Source organism: Pocillopora damicornis, chromosome 1, assembly GCF_964200805.1.
Source record: "Pocillopora damicornis chromosome 1, jaPocDami1.2, whole genome shotgun sequence".
NCBI classification, from domain to species: domain Eukaryota; kingdom Metazoa; phylum Cnidaria; class Anthozoa; order Scleractinia; family Pocilloporidae; genus Pocillopora; species Pocillopora damicornis.
Window position 1 is genome coordinate 1,792,723 of NC_142670.1, and position 13,409 is coordinate 1,806,131.

The window sequence follows — 13,409 nt, forward strand, 5'->3', positions numbered from 1 at the left end:
CACTTCGCTCCCTGTTATCTCGAGCCATCGCCCCTGGCTGGTACCCCCTAATATGTGCCGCCCAAAGGGTAGGGTTTTTGCACCGGTTTGGTCCGAAAACGGCAATAGACTTTATCCATCTTGGTATGGAATCGGGTATGGCTTTAACGAATAAACGAGTTAGAAAGAAAGAGAAAAATACCAATTAAGATTTAGGTTTTGTTCCTGTTCCAATCCAAGTAATGATGACATAATTTCTAAGCCGCCATGTATGAAAACAGGTGTAAAAACATGACAGTTTTGGTCTGGAATAGAGTCAGGGATTTTGATAACCAGGAGGCACCCCCCCTTATTTATAAGCTTATTTAATGGGTTACTGCCGTTTTACTTCCCCTTCCCCATGCAGCCTAATTTCACTTTTTTTTTTGTTTTGTTTTTTCTGTTTCCAAGGACTAAACTCAAAAACTACCAATAAAGTATGCTCTTGTGGAAAGAACAATGCGAATCTACATTCTATGAATAATTCCTGATATTATTGCAAATTCATAAACATGTTTGAACAACACAATCTCATCAGTTTAGATACAGAATCTTTAGATAATGATAAAATTGGACGTTATACCACAGAAATGAGAGAGAAATATCCGGTATCTTTTTTGCGACATAGTCTTGAAAATTAAAAAAAATTTGAATTTTATAAAACTTTTAAAGATGAATATTCTACAACTGATTATCTCTACCAGGTAAGACATAATGATGAATGACAACATTTTGGTTAAGTTTAAAATAAGTAATCACAAACTTCTGATTCTACAAGGTCGATACCAAATAGATCATTTGTCAAGATAACATAGATCAGGTACACGATAAAATTCATTTCCGCTACCAGAAAAAAAAACAACACAGTACAGAGACGGGCATTCATTAATCAAATCAATCGAATAACACCGGACTTTGACAAGAAATCATCTCCAGAAAGCATGAAACTGATAAAGGATTCGAAGAACCATGATGTAAACGAGTTAGTTATGGAGTTTATTTCCTCCTGTATGAAAATATGTGATTCAATGTTAGTAACGCAGTTATTTTTTTTGTTTCATTATTGGTGTTGTTTGTTTTATATTGCGATTGTAATAGGTATGCTTTTGCAATACTGTACAATGATGCAGTCATGCAAAACTATTACTATACTACACCTACCACGCGTACTACAAATACTACAGATACTACAGGTAGTACATATGCTACAGGTACTACACCTACTAAAGATACTACCGATACTACACCTACTACAGCAACTACAGCTTCTACAGGTACTACATCCACTACACCTACTACAGCTACTACACGTACTACAGGTACTACAGGTACTACAACTATTACAGCTATTACGGGTACTACAGCTACTACGGCTACTACGGCTACTACAGGTACTATAGGTACTACAGCTACTACAGGTACTATAGGTACTACAGCTACTATAGGTACTACAGCTACTACAGCTACTACAGGTACTATAGTTACTACAGGTACTATAGGTACTACAGCTACGACGGGTACTACAGGTACTATAGGTACTACAGGTACTACACCTACTACAGCTACTACAGCTACTACAGCTACGACGGGTACTACAGGTACTATAGGTACTACACGTATTACACCTACTACAGGTACTACAGCTACTACAGGTACTACGGCTACTACAGGTACTACGGCTACTACAGGTACTACGGCTACTACAGGTACTACAGGTACTACGGCTACTACAGGTACTACGGCTACTACAGGTACTACAGCTACTACAGGTACTACGGCTACTACAGGTACTACAGGTACTATAGGTACTATGTGTACTATAGCTACTACAGGTACTACAGGTAGTATAGGTACCATAGGTACTACAGCTACTACAGGTACTACACCTACTACAGGTACTACACCTACCACAGCTACAACACGTACTTCAGCTACTACGCGTACTACATGTACTACAGCTACTACAGCTAGTACAGGTACTGTAGGTACTATAGGTACTACAGCTACTACAGGTACTACACCAACTACACGTACTACATGTACTACAGCTACTACACCTACTACAGGTACTACAGGGCTACTACAGGTACTACAGGGCTACTACAGCTAGAACAGCTACTACAGGTACTACAGGTATTACAGGTACTACAGGTACTACAGGTACTACAGCTACTACAGCTACTACAGGTACTACAACTACTACTACAGCTACTACAGGTACTACAGCTACTACAGCTACTACAGGTACTACAACTACTACTACAGCTACTACAGGTACTACAGGTACTACAGCTACTACGGTTTCTACAGCTACTACAGCTACTACAGGCACTACAGGTACTACAACTACTACTACAGCTACTACAGGTACTACAGCTACTACGGCTACTACGGGTACTACAGGGCCACTACAGCTACTGCAGGGCCACCACAGGTACTACAGCTACCACAGGTACTACACAGCTCCTGCGGGTACTAGGGTAATACTACAGTACTAATAGTATGGGCGGTGGCCCGGGACATTTTGGGCAGTCTTACACCAAGTACTACACGTGGCCATATTGAATTTAACTACACAAAGGGGACTGGAGACGATTTACAAATCCGGGAAACTTGAATGAGCTCCTTCCCATGTTTGTTTGTTGTTTGATCGGTCAAGTGGCCACTATGAACCGTGAAAAGGGAGGAAGACATTATCAGTTTTTAGACAAATGGCTGAAAGAGTTTGGATGGCTGCAAACAAGAGGCTCGGGCGATGATTTATCGATGATAGAAGTCAGCCAGTCTTGTAGTCTACATATCCTCCTACAATCTGCAATGTTCTGCAAGTATTCACTGAAAATAAAGGGTTATACAAAAATAGGCTGTGCTACGCCAGATACGAAAAACCACTAAAAAACCACTCTTTAGTGGTAAGGATTGCACAAAAGTTGGAAAGAAGAACGCGTTCACGAGTGGATGCAAAAATTTCCAAAGATCGGCGCTTGTTCGTCACATCAGTCAGGTGGATCACAAAAGTTTGGCAAAAGTGTTGCTTCAGGAAAAAAATTTCAAAGCTGCAAGTGACATTGCTAGCAAAGTGAGTGATGATTCCCTGGTCAAGCAAATGCGAACAGCATATTGGCTTTCGCAAGAAGAGATGCCTCCAAAAAAATTCAATTCACTTTGTGAGCTTCAGGTAAGTAACCGTAAGATCTTGTTGGCAATCAAAATACTTGAATTTTATTAAATAATATTTTTCTAGCGTTTTTGATTCCATTATTTCAACTTTTTAAATCCTTTTGTCATCCAGATGTTGAATGGCTGTACAAGTCTTGAACCCAAGACAGGAGCAAATGTATATCAGCATCATCAGTCTGTGTCTGACATGAACTCTGCATTTGCAGAATTGATTAATAGAGAGATTGATGAAGATATCCAGAAGAGCCCATTTATTGCAATATTAACCGACGAGAGTGTGGATATCGCTGTATATAAGAAGTTGGACATTTATATCAGACTTGTGAAGGACAATGAGCCTTGTACTCGATTTTTAGGAAATCGTAATGAGCCAGATGGTAAAGCTGAAACCATATATAATGCACTTATGAATTTCATGGAAGAAAAAAGTATCAACTGTGGAACTAAACTTGTGGGATGAGGGAGTGATGGCGCTTCTGTCATGATGGGGCGTCACAGTGGTGTGGGTGTACGACTAAAGTCAGTAGCTCCATTTTTGGTTCATACTCATTGTGTGGCTCATAGACTTGCGTTATGCACTTCACAAGCTGCTAAATCAGTCAAGTTGATGGATGAATACCAAACACTGTTAACAAACCTTTCTAACTTTTACTCAAACTCAGCTGTAAGGTATAATAAGTTCAAAATTCAAAGCATTTTAGAATTGAAACCAGTAACCTTAAAAGTTGCTGCTTCAACTCGTTGGCTGTCTATCCACAATGCTGTTGATGCAATCTACAAGTGTTGGCCTGCACTTGTAGACTGTCTGGATCATCAAGCTGCTGAAGATAATAATGAAAACGCTGCAAAAGCCAAAGGATACTTGAAGCAAGTGCAGCAATACAAATTTGTTGCAGCAACTTGCATGATGAAAGATGTTCTTCCAACATTAACAAAGCTTAGTGTGTTTTTCCAAAAAGAATCTGTTGGTCTTGCATCTGTGCCACCCATGGTATCATCTACAATTACTACATTGCAGGCCCTTAGAGATGACTTAAATGGTGATTCTGCAAACCTGCCAAGCCTAAAGGAACTTAATCAGGGAGTACTTGCAGATAGGTTGTATCATGAGAAGGAACTTCAGCAGGCAGGTGATAATGCAAGACGATCGTTCATTGCTGCTGGTGACACATTTCTAGCTAATTTAATTCAAAACCTTAACGAGAGGTTCCCAAAGGAGACACTAGACATCTGCAAAGCCCTTGACCTTGTAGTTAACCCTCAATCACTCCCAGAGAGTAGTGTAGCTTTAGCAGCTCATGGAGTAGAAGCTTTGAACAAGCTTATTGAGCACTATGGTCAGCCAAAGACTACAAGTGGCAACAGAAACATTGATCCACTGATTGACCCAGATGTCAAAAGAGCAGACTACCTGCAATTCAAGTTTCTTCTTAACACTCACCGTGTTATGAACATGCAGTAGTTCATCAAAAGGTTCCTTGCTGATGATGGACTTTGTGAACAGTTTTCCACTTTCGCAACTCTTGCCAATATTGCATTGATAATTCCTGTCTCTAGTGCTTCATGTGAGAGGGAGTTTTCTTGCCAAAACAGAATCAAAACGGGCCTTAGAAACAGACTGTCCAAGGAAAACTTAGAGAATCTGATAAAAGTTGCAATTTAGGGGGCCCGCTTGCAGAATTTGATTCTGAGAGAGCAAAGCAGATCTTCAAAGGGCACCGTCATCGTCGAAAGTAGTGACAGCTTATGCTTGACATTGACTATGCTATTCTGTAGTGTTTATCTCACTCTGTCAAATGATCACACGTTAGTCAAAAGTTGGCTTGTCAATACTTAAATGTAAGGTACATGTAGACTATTAACAATACATTGTATTTTTATTGCCTAAAGAAGCGAAAAAAAAGGCAATAAAGCTTAGCGGACAGTTTGACAGTAATTTACCGGTCACTCTTTCTCATAACAACAACACTAACAATTTCTTGGGGGGGGGGGGGCGGGCAGGGTCGCCAAGATTTTGGGACCCACCCAAAATGCTTGGGACCCCAATTTGACCAGACGTGCGGGTACGAGGACCCAGAAGGAAAAATCCTAGTGCCATCCCTGCATTATGTGATCCTTGTGGAGTCCAGATGAGGCCATAGGATTTATTTCCACATCTAGAAGCCAAAATACCAGAAATTAGTCTAATAGTAAAACCCTTATTTGCTGGTTTAACATTAAATACAAACTGAAGTTTTCCTTATTGCTCATAAAACTTTTCAAGATACATGTACTGTAAAATTCCTCTCATCATCTCTGGTACTGAGTTGTGTGTACCTCCAGTTATTTTGTCAAATCCTGAGATGATCTTGTTATTTTACATAGAAATTACACACCCTGTTCAACTTGTCAGATGTTCTCAGTCAGCAGCACCCAGGCTGTTCACATACCTTGCGAGATGACAAATTGCCAGATGACGTGAGTTGTAAAGAATATATTTGCTATAAGATGTGGTGTGGACTTTCTCTGTAAATGTGAATGAAAGTGATCCTCGCAGTAACGAGCACGACTTAGGCAGTAGTGAAAGTAACTTTCATTCACGTCTTTATCCGCAGTTCAAATATATGACTTTCATATATTCTTAACCGTTTATTCATCACTTCACGGGTTTATTTAGAATCAACGTCATAACCAGCTCCCAGTTGGCTTGTTAGCTCAGTTGGTAGAGCGCTGCACCGGTATCGCAGAGGTCATGGGTTCAAATCCCGTACAGGCCTGAATTTTTTTCAGGCCTTACTTTCACTACTGCCTAAGTAGTGCACATTACTACGAGGATCACTTTCATTCACGTTCTCATCCGCAGTTCAAATATATGACTTTCATGTATTATTAACCGTTTTCTCTGTAAATGTTGGATGGATGAATAAGGAGATAATCCTTGTCCGATCTCATTTTTAGGTTAAGGAACTTAAGAATGCTTACACAACAAGGGTGAATCTACAGGTGGACAGCGCTAAACAAAACCTTGATGCTGCCCAGTCAAGCCATGCTGAGACAAGGCAAAAAGTAATTCACTGCACACATCCTGTACTGTGTTCATTCTGTACCCTTTACAGTCCCTAACATCAGTATGCATATTCTCCGTACTGTTCTCTATAAATTTCCCAAAGTGCCCAGAAGGAGAATTTGTCTAACAATCAAGAGCTTCTTTAGTTCGTGATCATTTCCTTCATCTGCATGACTTTAGTGAGTGATTCTGGTGTAACACTGTTGGGAGAATTAGATGCTTAGCACTCAAAAGAGTTTCTGTTTGTCTGAGCTTTTATCAACTTGTAATATTTTTCATAGTTTCGAAATAATTCAAGTAATTCATGGTTTCTTTTAAACTAATTGTAAAGATAAATTTCCATCAATAGTCAAATACTAGAGTTTTTTTTCTTTATTCACGGACTGGTTCTTTAGAATATTCTTATAAAAACAATGATATAATTTGTGGGTCATAATTCACGCACTTGTGAAATAATTAATATGCAGGTTGATATGCAGTCTCCTTGGTGGGTTGAAGCTCTTCATTCTGTGGCAGACAGAGGACTTGATACTGACCTATGTCAAAGAGTCCAAGATGAATTGTCATCCACTGACATGGATCTGGGTTCTATTGGAAGGTATTGTATGAATCGTCTTATTCAAGATTCGATTAACGAGGATCGAGGATCGAGGATCGAGGATGAAGGATAGAGGATCGTGGATCGAGGTTCGAAGATCGGGGACGGAGGATCGAGTATCGAGGATGAAGGATCGAACATGAAGGACCGAGGAAAAAGGATCGAGGATGAAGGATTGGGGGTCGAGGTTTGGGGTTCGAGGGTCGAAGTTCGAGGATCGAGGTTCGAGGATCAGGGCGCCCGAAGAACTTTTCAAGGATCTTGATCCGCAGTTTCGTCTTAATTCTCTCACGCAAAATAAAATAGCGATAGACAAAGGGCTTGATACAATGCTCCTCTTTTGACACACAGGCAGTACGCACAAATGCCGATATTTTTCATATCACACACTGTAAAAGTATATGATTTTAGTTTTGTACAAGTTTGAATGAATCGTATTAATGTGTAATCTTTTTGCTACAGATTTAAGGACCTTCATGGACTACAGTATATTGTTTCCTCCAAGTTAGAATTGATTGAGGTATGCGTAAGTAAGAAATATTAAGTTATTGAGACATCAATTCTCTTTAATTCCAATTTGTTGTGCCCAAGAATTTGAGTGTTTTTTTAGGGCAATTTTTTAGCCAGCCAGCCAGAGGCAGACAGATGCACAGTTAGTCAATCAGTCAGCTAGATAAACAGACTGACCTTCAGACGGACAGACAGACAGACAGACTGACTGGCTGACTGTCTGACGGATCAAGAAATGATTGGCTGACTGACTGAATGAAAGTGAGACAGATAAACAGGCAGAGAAAAATAACTACTCGATTTTGAGAGGTTTTAGTTTTGAGTTTTCATCCATCTTTTCATTGCAGTCTACTCATAATAACTTGTTGGTATCCCTGGACAAGCTTGGTGTGCCTGCAACGCCGCAGATGGTATTGGCTAGTGCTGAGTGTTGTTTGAGGCCAGCTCAGAATAGCACTGCTGAAAGGTTTGTTATGATAATGTTAGTGACCTTGACTGTGGCGATGACGATGACGATGACGATGACGATGACGATGATGATCACTATAACAATCACGATCACGATGACAGGCACGACGACGATAGCTATGACGATGACGATGACGATGTCGTTGATGATAGCAGTAGTGACGACGATGACAATCACGACGCCGATCAAGATGACGTTTTTTAGGCTTAGGCTATCTCTAAAGGTGCCAGGAAACAACAAGTTGTGTAAAGTTACCTGCAGTAGAGACTAAGAAAGGATTAAATGTGTATCATATATTCTTTATTTTCTATGCAGGTGCGCCTTTTGTCAGGTGGATGATATTTTTACAGAATATGAATCACGAATATTTGGCCATCAAGGAATGAAGGGCGTCGATGAGCATAAGTAGGTATTCATGTTTATAGCAAGTCTTCAATTCTCTTAACTGATCTCTGTGACTTTCTGTTACTTTTAGTTATGAGAATCTACAGCTAAATCAACATTATGTTTGCTTCCTAATTTTATTGGAAGTTCTCAGACTGACGACACACTTGATTGGCATCGACATGGCAACACAGGAGGATTACGCGCGGAGTCTGAGGTTGAGAAGGTCCTAAAAGTGATACATAACTTTATCAAGACTCATAGTACGTTATTAATTTCACTCAGTCTTTTTGTCCGTATTGTTCAAGTTGTCACACAACACCTCTCCCTCTTTCGCGTGATGTGTCACAGCCTAAGGTCACGCAATTGTTGTTAAAAGTGACGAGTCGCGAACCTTATTCTCTTACGTGGTGATGCAACGAAAAGTTAAAGTATTGCGCGACATGTCACGACCTAAGTTACCTATGTTAAGGCATTCTGCAAGTGGTCACACAACTGTGGTTGAGATTTACTTGACGAGGCACCACTCAATGACATTTTTCGTCGTCTTTACAAATGTTATTTTGGTGCTCACGCAACTGTACACGAATTGAATAACCTTTTGTCTTTACAGAAACTGGGTCAACTGCACATCTGCAACAAGAAGGTCGCTTGCACTTGAGCTTAATTGATGGTCTGAGAAAAGAATTTAAGGTTAGCATTAGGAACCGACGCTTACACTTTGTACGTACGCCAAACCCTTTACATCTTGTCACCATTTTGCATACTCTCCAGACTGTTTCTAAAATTCTCTAAGGTGCTGACAAGGAGAATCTGTTCAGTTTGCTTCGATCAGCCGTGGTATTACTTAGTTTTGAGTTTAGTTAAGTTTACTTGGTTTATTTTTTCTGCTGAGACAAATTGAATGCTGTTTATTTCCTATTTTTTCAGTTTCTGAGAGCTCTGTGGTTTGCTCTGCGAGAGCGTATCTCTTGTCTTGACGAACTGGACATGTGTACAACTCGCCTTAGGCTTTTGCTGCCAGGAGAACCCGTCACAGATGATATCCACGTGATTCATCCTTTACAGGTACTTAAACATTTCTATTTGAAACCAGCGGGAGGGGGGAGTAGCCTAGTGGTTTTTGCGCTGGATATTTTAATTATTTTTGTGTCCGATTTTGGATTTTGGACACAAATGTCCGATTTTGAATTTTGGACACCAGAGTCAGATTTTGGATTTTGGACACTAATGTCAGAGTTTGGATATTTGGATTCTGGAAGCTAGTGTCAGATATTTGGATTTTGGACGCTAGTGTCAGATATTTGGATTTTGGATACTAGAGTCCGATTTTGGGTGGTCGAGTCTAAAGGTTATTCAGAATGGATACGAATCTGTAGCTCTATTAGCAACTAATTGGATTATGTTTTTTCTTTTGAAGATAGAGCAACAGCGCCTTAAGTTCATGTCCGACAGAGTTGTTGCACAAACTGAGTTGAGGAAGAAGCTCGGTCAACTTCTTTATCTCAAAAATTTGGCGAAGGTAAGTTTTCTGATCAGATTTCGTTGAGGTTCTCTTAAAGAAAAGAAGGTCTGGCTAGAGTGAGCTAAATTTCAAGCAAAATATTCAAAATATTTATTTGCTCTATTTTCAGACCCAAACCAGTCATGACGGAAAGAACCCGGAACCATGTCCAGTTTGCACCAAACTGCTAGGAGTCCAGGCAAGTAACTAAAAACGACCCTTCTCCTCATGGTCCTTTTCGACTTATTTAGGACTTTCTGTTTGTTTTTGTTCTTTCAGTGGAGCGTTTTCTCATGTGGACATTGCATTTGCTGTCGGTGCTCCTGGGTACTCTTGCGGCAGGCTGGAATTGGTCCCCGACATAGGAACGTACACGTGAAGTGTCCGATGTGCCGGATACCTACTCTTGCGCAAGAAATTTCCTACGTCAGCACCGGAAGGAGTCAGGACAAAGATACAGAGGAGAATGTCACTGTCAAGGTGGTTTGAGCTTCATTGTTTAGATATAAAAAAAAAACTGATTCTCATCTGTAATTGTCATCGCTTTCTTTCAGAACAAGTGCTAAGAAATGAGTGATTTATCAGATCAACATGGTTCTATCGTCTCAAAAAATTGAAACACAACTTAAATCGCTCTTCGATTTACCTTCGTAACACCAATAGCTCTGCGCCAATCACAACAAATAAATTCTCACGAGCAGCCAATGAGAGCTCAAAGTTAAATCAAGAAAACTGCTTGAAGCGCGGGAAAACGTCGTTGACCAAGTCACGGTTGCTCTTAATTTTGATTTGACTGTTTGAGGAAGTGGCGCGAATTTTCTGGACCAACCACAAAGCAAAGAAAAGAAAAACCGAAGCAATCACGGATAAGTTTCGGCTCTCTATTTTGTAATGGGTTAGAGCACTTTTCGATTGAGAGGCCTAACACCTTAACCAAAGTTATTTCAACAGTCAACCAGAAGAAAGAATACTACCTTTAAGAGCTAATTAGAATTCAAAGTAAAAAGATCAATACCCAAACCGCCCAAAGCGCGGGAAAACGCGAGTGACCCCGTCCTGGCTGGTTTGAGCCTTACATCTGATTGGCTGAGGGAGTGGCGCGAGTTTTCTGGGCCAATCACAGAGCAAGTAAAGCAAACTCCCGGATTACTTCCTACCATCAATTGGAAATTGCTCATCCAGTTAGTCTCAAACTTTGAGTCCTTTTTGCTCCTTTAGGGAAGCCATTCTACAAAAGTTGAAGCTGTTGTGCGCACATTGTTGGCTATTAAGTCGGCAGACAATACGGCAAAGAGTCTTGTGTTTTCTACGGTAAGTTTTTGATACTGTATTACTTTTAGCCCTAATAGAAACTCCCCGAACGATTTCAATTGTTACTGAGCAGCGCTCGTAGACCGGGGCCAAGACAAGCGTTCCTTCGCCCTCGCGAAAGTTGTCGCCTTGAGCGACGCGAGCCGGTGAGAAGTCTGCCAGTGGTCTGGCACTGACATAATTAGTGCCATACTCTCGGCAAACCTCTCCCTGACTCGTCTCAATTCTCGCTGCGGGCGAAAAAACGCGCGCCCTGCAGCGCCAATTATGAAGGCCTGCTTCAAGGCTACGTACAGGTTGTATTAGGAACACTCCTAACTTTCACATTCTGTGTTGATTCTGTGAATTTCAACTTTGTTTTGTTTTCCCTTAGTGGCAAGAGGTACTTAGTGTTTTAGCCCAAGCTTTGGACGAGAATGGAATAAAATATAAACACATTACTGGCAGCCGACTTTTTCAGGTTGGTACGAAAAGCTGTAGGGTCTCTGCTGATTGCGGAAGGTCATACTTTATAATGTGCAGTCTATTTTTGACAAGCTTTTTACAGTATTACAGTGAAGTAGAGGGAGTCTTGATCGAGTGTTTAAAGACCAAAGCTAAAGTAATCACGACAGCCAATCAGAGTATGGGAAAATATCAAAAAGAGCCAATGAGAACTGAAAGTTAAAACAAAGTATTCGCGTAAAGCGCGGGAAAACGCGCGTGACCAAGTCGTGATTTGTTTGAGCTTTGCATATGAGTTATTGAAAATTTGGAGCGTTTTTATCGACCAATCACAAATTTATGCTTTTTAAGGCGTGGCTGGGAGCAGAGCTCTTTTGAGTATGCGCAAAAAAAGCTCATAAAAGTTGTGTGAGGCCCTCGCCTGTCTCAGTCCTGGTCTTCTTTTATGGGTCATGGAAAGTCATGGAAAATGAGTGAAAATGATACTCTTGAAAACAGCGAATTAATATGAGTATAATTTCTCGACCAGAATTCATGGTTAAGGTGAAGAAGGTCTCGGAAAAGTTCACGGAGGATCGTGAAATTTTATTACTTCGAAGGATTTCAAACCTACAAAGAGAGGCAAAAGTCTTAGCGCGCTTCACTACTTTTTGAATTTCTTTTCATATAACTTTCATTAATCTTTCCCTCTCCTTTATTGCACTGTTGTCTAGTGTTGATAGAATAGTCTCTTATTCAGTAGAATACTGTTTGGGGGGGAGGGGAGGGAGAGGAGGAACTTTCAAGTACCTTATCACAGATAAATCACAACATTTCAGTTTATAATGTTAGCTTACAATGTTGGAGGGTTGACAATCACTTACTAAAAAGAAGCGCGCCAACTACTTGTCCCCACTCTTTGTAGTTTTAGTAACACTAGTTTTATTTTTTTTAGTCAAACCTGCAGACGTTCAAACAAGATTCCTCGGTAGGCGTTCTCCTCCTGCCTTTACAAACCGGGTCTAACGGTCTCAATATCATCGAGGCGACACACGTGTTGTTAGTAGAGCCTGCGATGAACCCCGCCCATGAGCTACAGGCTGTGGGGCGTGTGCACAGAATTGGACAAACTAAGTATGTTGTTAGACTCCTTACTGCTTCCTGTACATTTATTTTTGTGTTACTTGTGAAAAGATGTCCTTGGACGAAGTAAAAACATCTTGTTAGGAGTTCCTTATTGATGAGCAAACAATTTTTATCAATGTATAGCGAGATTTCCCCCTCAATTTTTATTTAGAAGAATTGAACTTCTTTCTATGTCAGGCGAGGGAGACGTAGGGGCTTTACAGCTAGCGTGCTGGACTCCGGATTGAGAGGTCTGGGGTGGAGTCATGGCCGGGCATTATGAACGCCTTCCTCTCCCTTCATGTCACAGAAGCAGGGATAAGCGCCGGCACTGTTAGCCTTTGGCTTGGGTACTGATTGCTACGTAATAAGTTAAAGTAATTTGCCAGGGAATTTTATTGTTAATTTTTTTTACAGACCCACCCACGTGTACCGCTTTATCATACAAGGAACTGTCGAATCCCGGATGTACTCCTTGCTGCAGTCTAAGCCAACGAGTTGTGTTAGGTACCAGTTACTCTCGGTATTTTCTTCTCCTGCAGCGTTTTCCAATGCAGAATTTTATTCGTTTATTGTTATTCTTTTTCACGACAACTTGAAGAATGTTCTTTTTCACGTCAACTTGAAGAACATGGCGTACATTTATGGGCTTAGACTTTTCAAAAGTAAAGTGTTGCAGTAAGTAAGCAAAGTTTGGAGTCTTTAAGAGAAAACTTACCTTCTATGAAATGTCAAAGTGTCATGATGCTGACATATTGTCAAGTGGGCGTAAACTCGACTTTCTTAGCTGAGAAATGCATGGAACACAGAAACGCGCACATTCTGAACAAACCCTCGTACC

General features: G+C 40.6%; 2 protein-coding genes across 2 annotated transcripts in view; both read left to right on the forward strand.

The window, feature by feature from the left end:
* LOC113672096 (E3 ubiquitin-protein ligase SHPRH) overlaps positions 1-13,409 on the forward strand; it is a 31,699-nt gene that overhangs the window by 17,848 nt on the left and 442 nt on the right. The window contains exons 14-29 of the mRNA XM_089198089.1: positions 5,563-5,655; positions 6,136-6,243; positions 6,712-6,842; positions 7,305-7,362; positions 7,700-7,818; positions 8,137-8,226; positions 8,353-8,468; positions 8,819-8,898; positions 9,136-9,273; positions 9,626-9,727; positions 9,840-9,908; positions 9,989-10,189; positions 10,928-11,020; positions 11,394-11,480; positions 12,399-12,577; positions 12,986-13,075. Of these exons, the coding sequence (XP_089054215.1) occupies positions 5,563-5,655; positions 6,136-6,243; positions 6,712-6,842; positions 7,305-7,362; positions 7,700-7,818; positions 8,137-8,226; positions 8,353-8,468; positions 8,819-8,898; positions 9,136-9,273; positions 9,626-9,727; positions 9,840-9,908; positions 9,989-10,189; positions 10,928-11,020; positions 11,394-11,480; positions 12,399-12,577; positions 12,986-13,075 (1,754 nt within the window). The remainder of the gene's footprint in view (positions 1-5,562; positions 5,656-6,135; positions 6,244-6,711; positions 6,843-7,304; positions 7,363-7,699; positions 7,819-8,136; positions 8,227-8,352; positions 8,469-8,818; positions 8,899-9,135; positions 9,274-9,625; positions 9,728-9,839; positions 9,909-9,988; positions 10,190-10,927; positions 11,021-11,393; positions 11,481-12,398; positions 12,578-12,985; positions 13,076-13,409) is intronic.
* LOC113665062 (uncharacterized protein C17orf113) lies at positions 2,672-5,125 on the forward strand. The gene is made up of 2 exons (XM_089198164.1): positions 2,672-3,196; positions 3,311-5,125. The coding sequence occupies exon 2, from the start codon at positions 3,680-3,682 to the stop codon at positions 4,658-4,660; it is 981 nt and encodes a 326-aa protein (XP_089054290.1). The 5' UTR covers positions 2,672-3,196; positions 3,311-3,679; the 3' UTR covers positions 4,661-5,125.

Bases quoted from the DNA above. Each gene is read 5' to 3' on its own strand.
- LOC113665062 (XM_089198164.1), top strand. From the start codon at position 3,680: ATGATGGGGCGTCACAGTGGTGTGGGTGTACGACTAAAGTCAGTAGCT.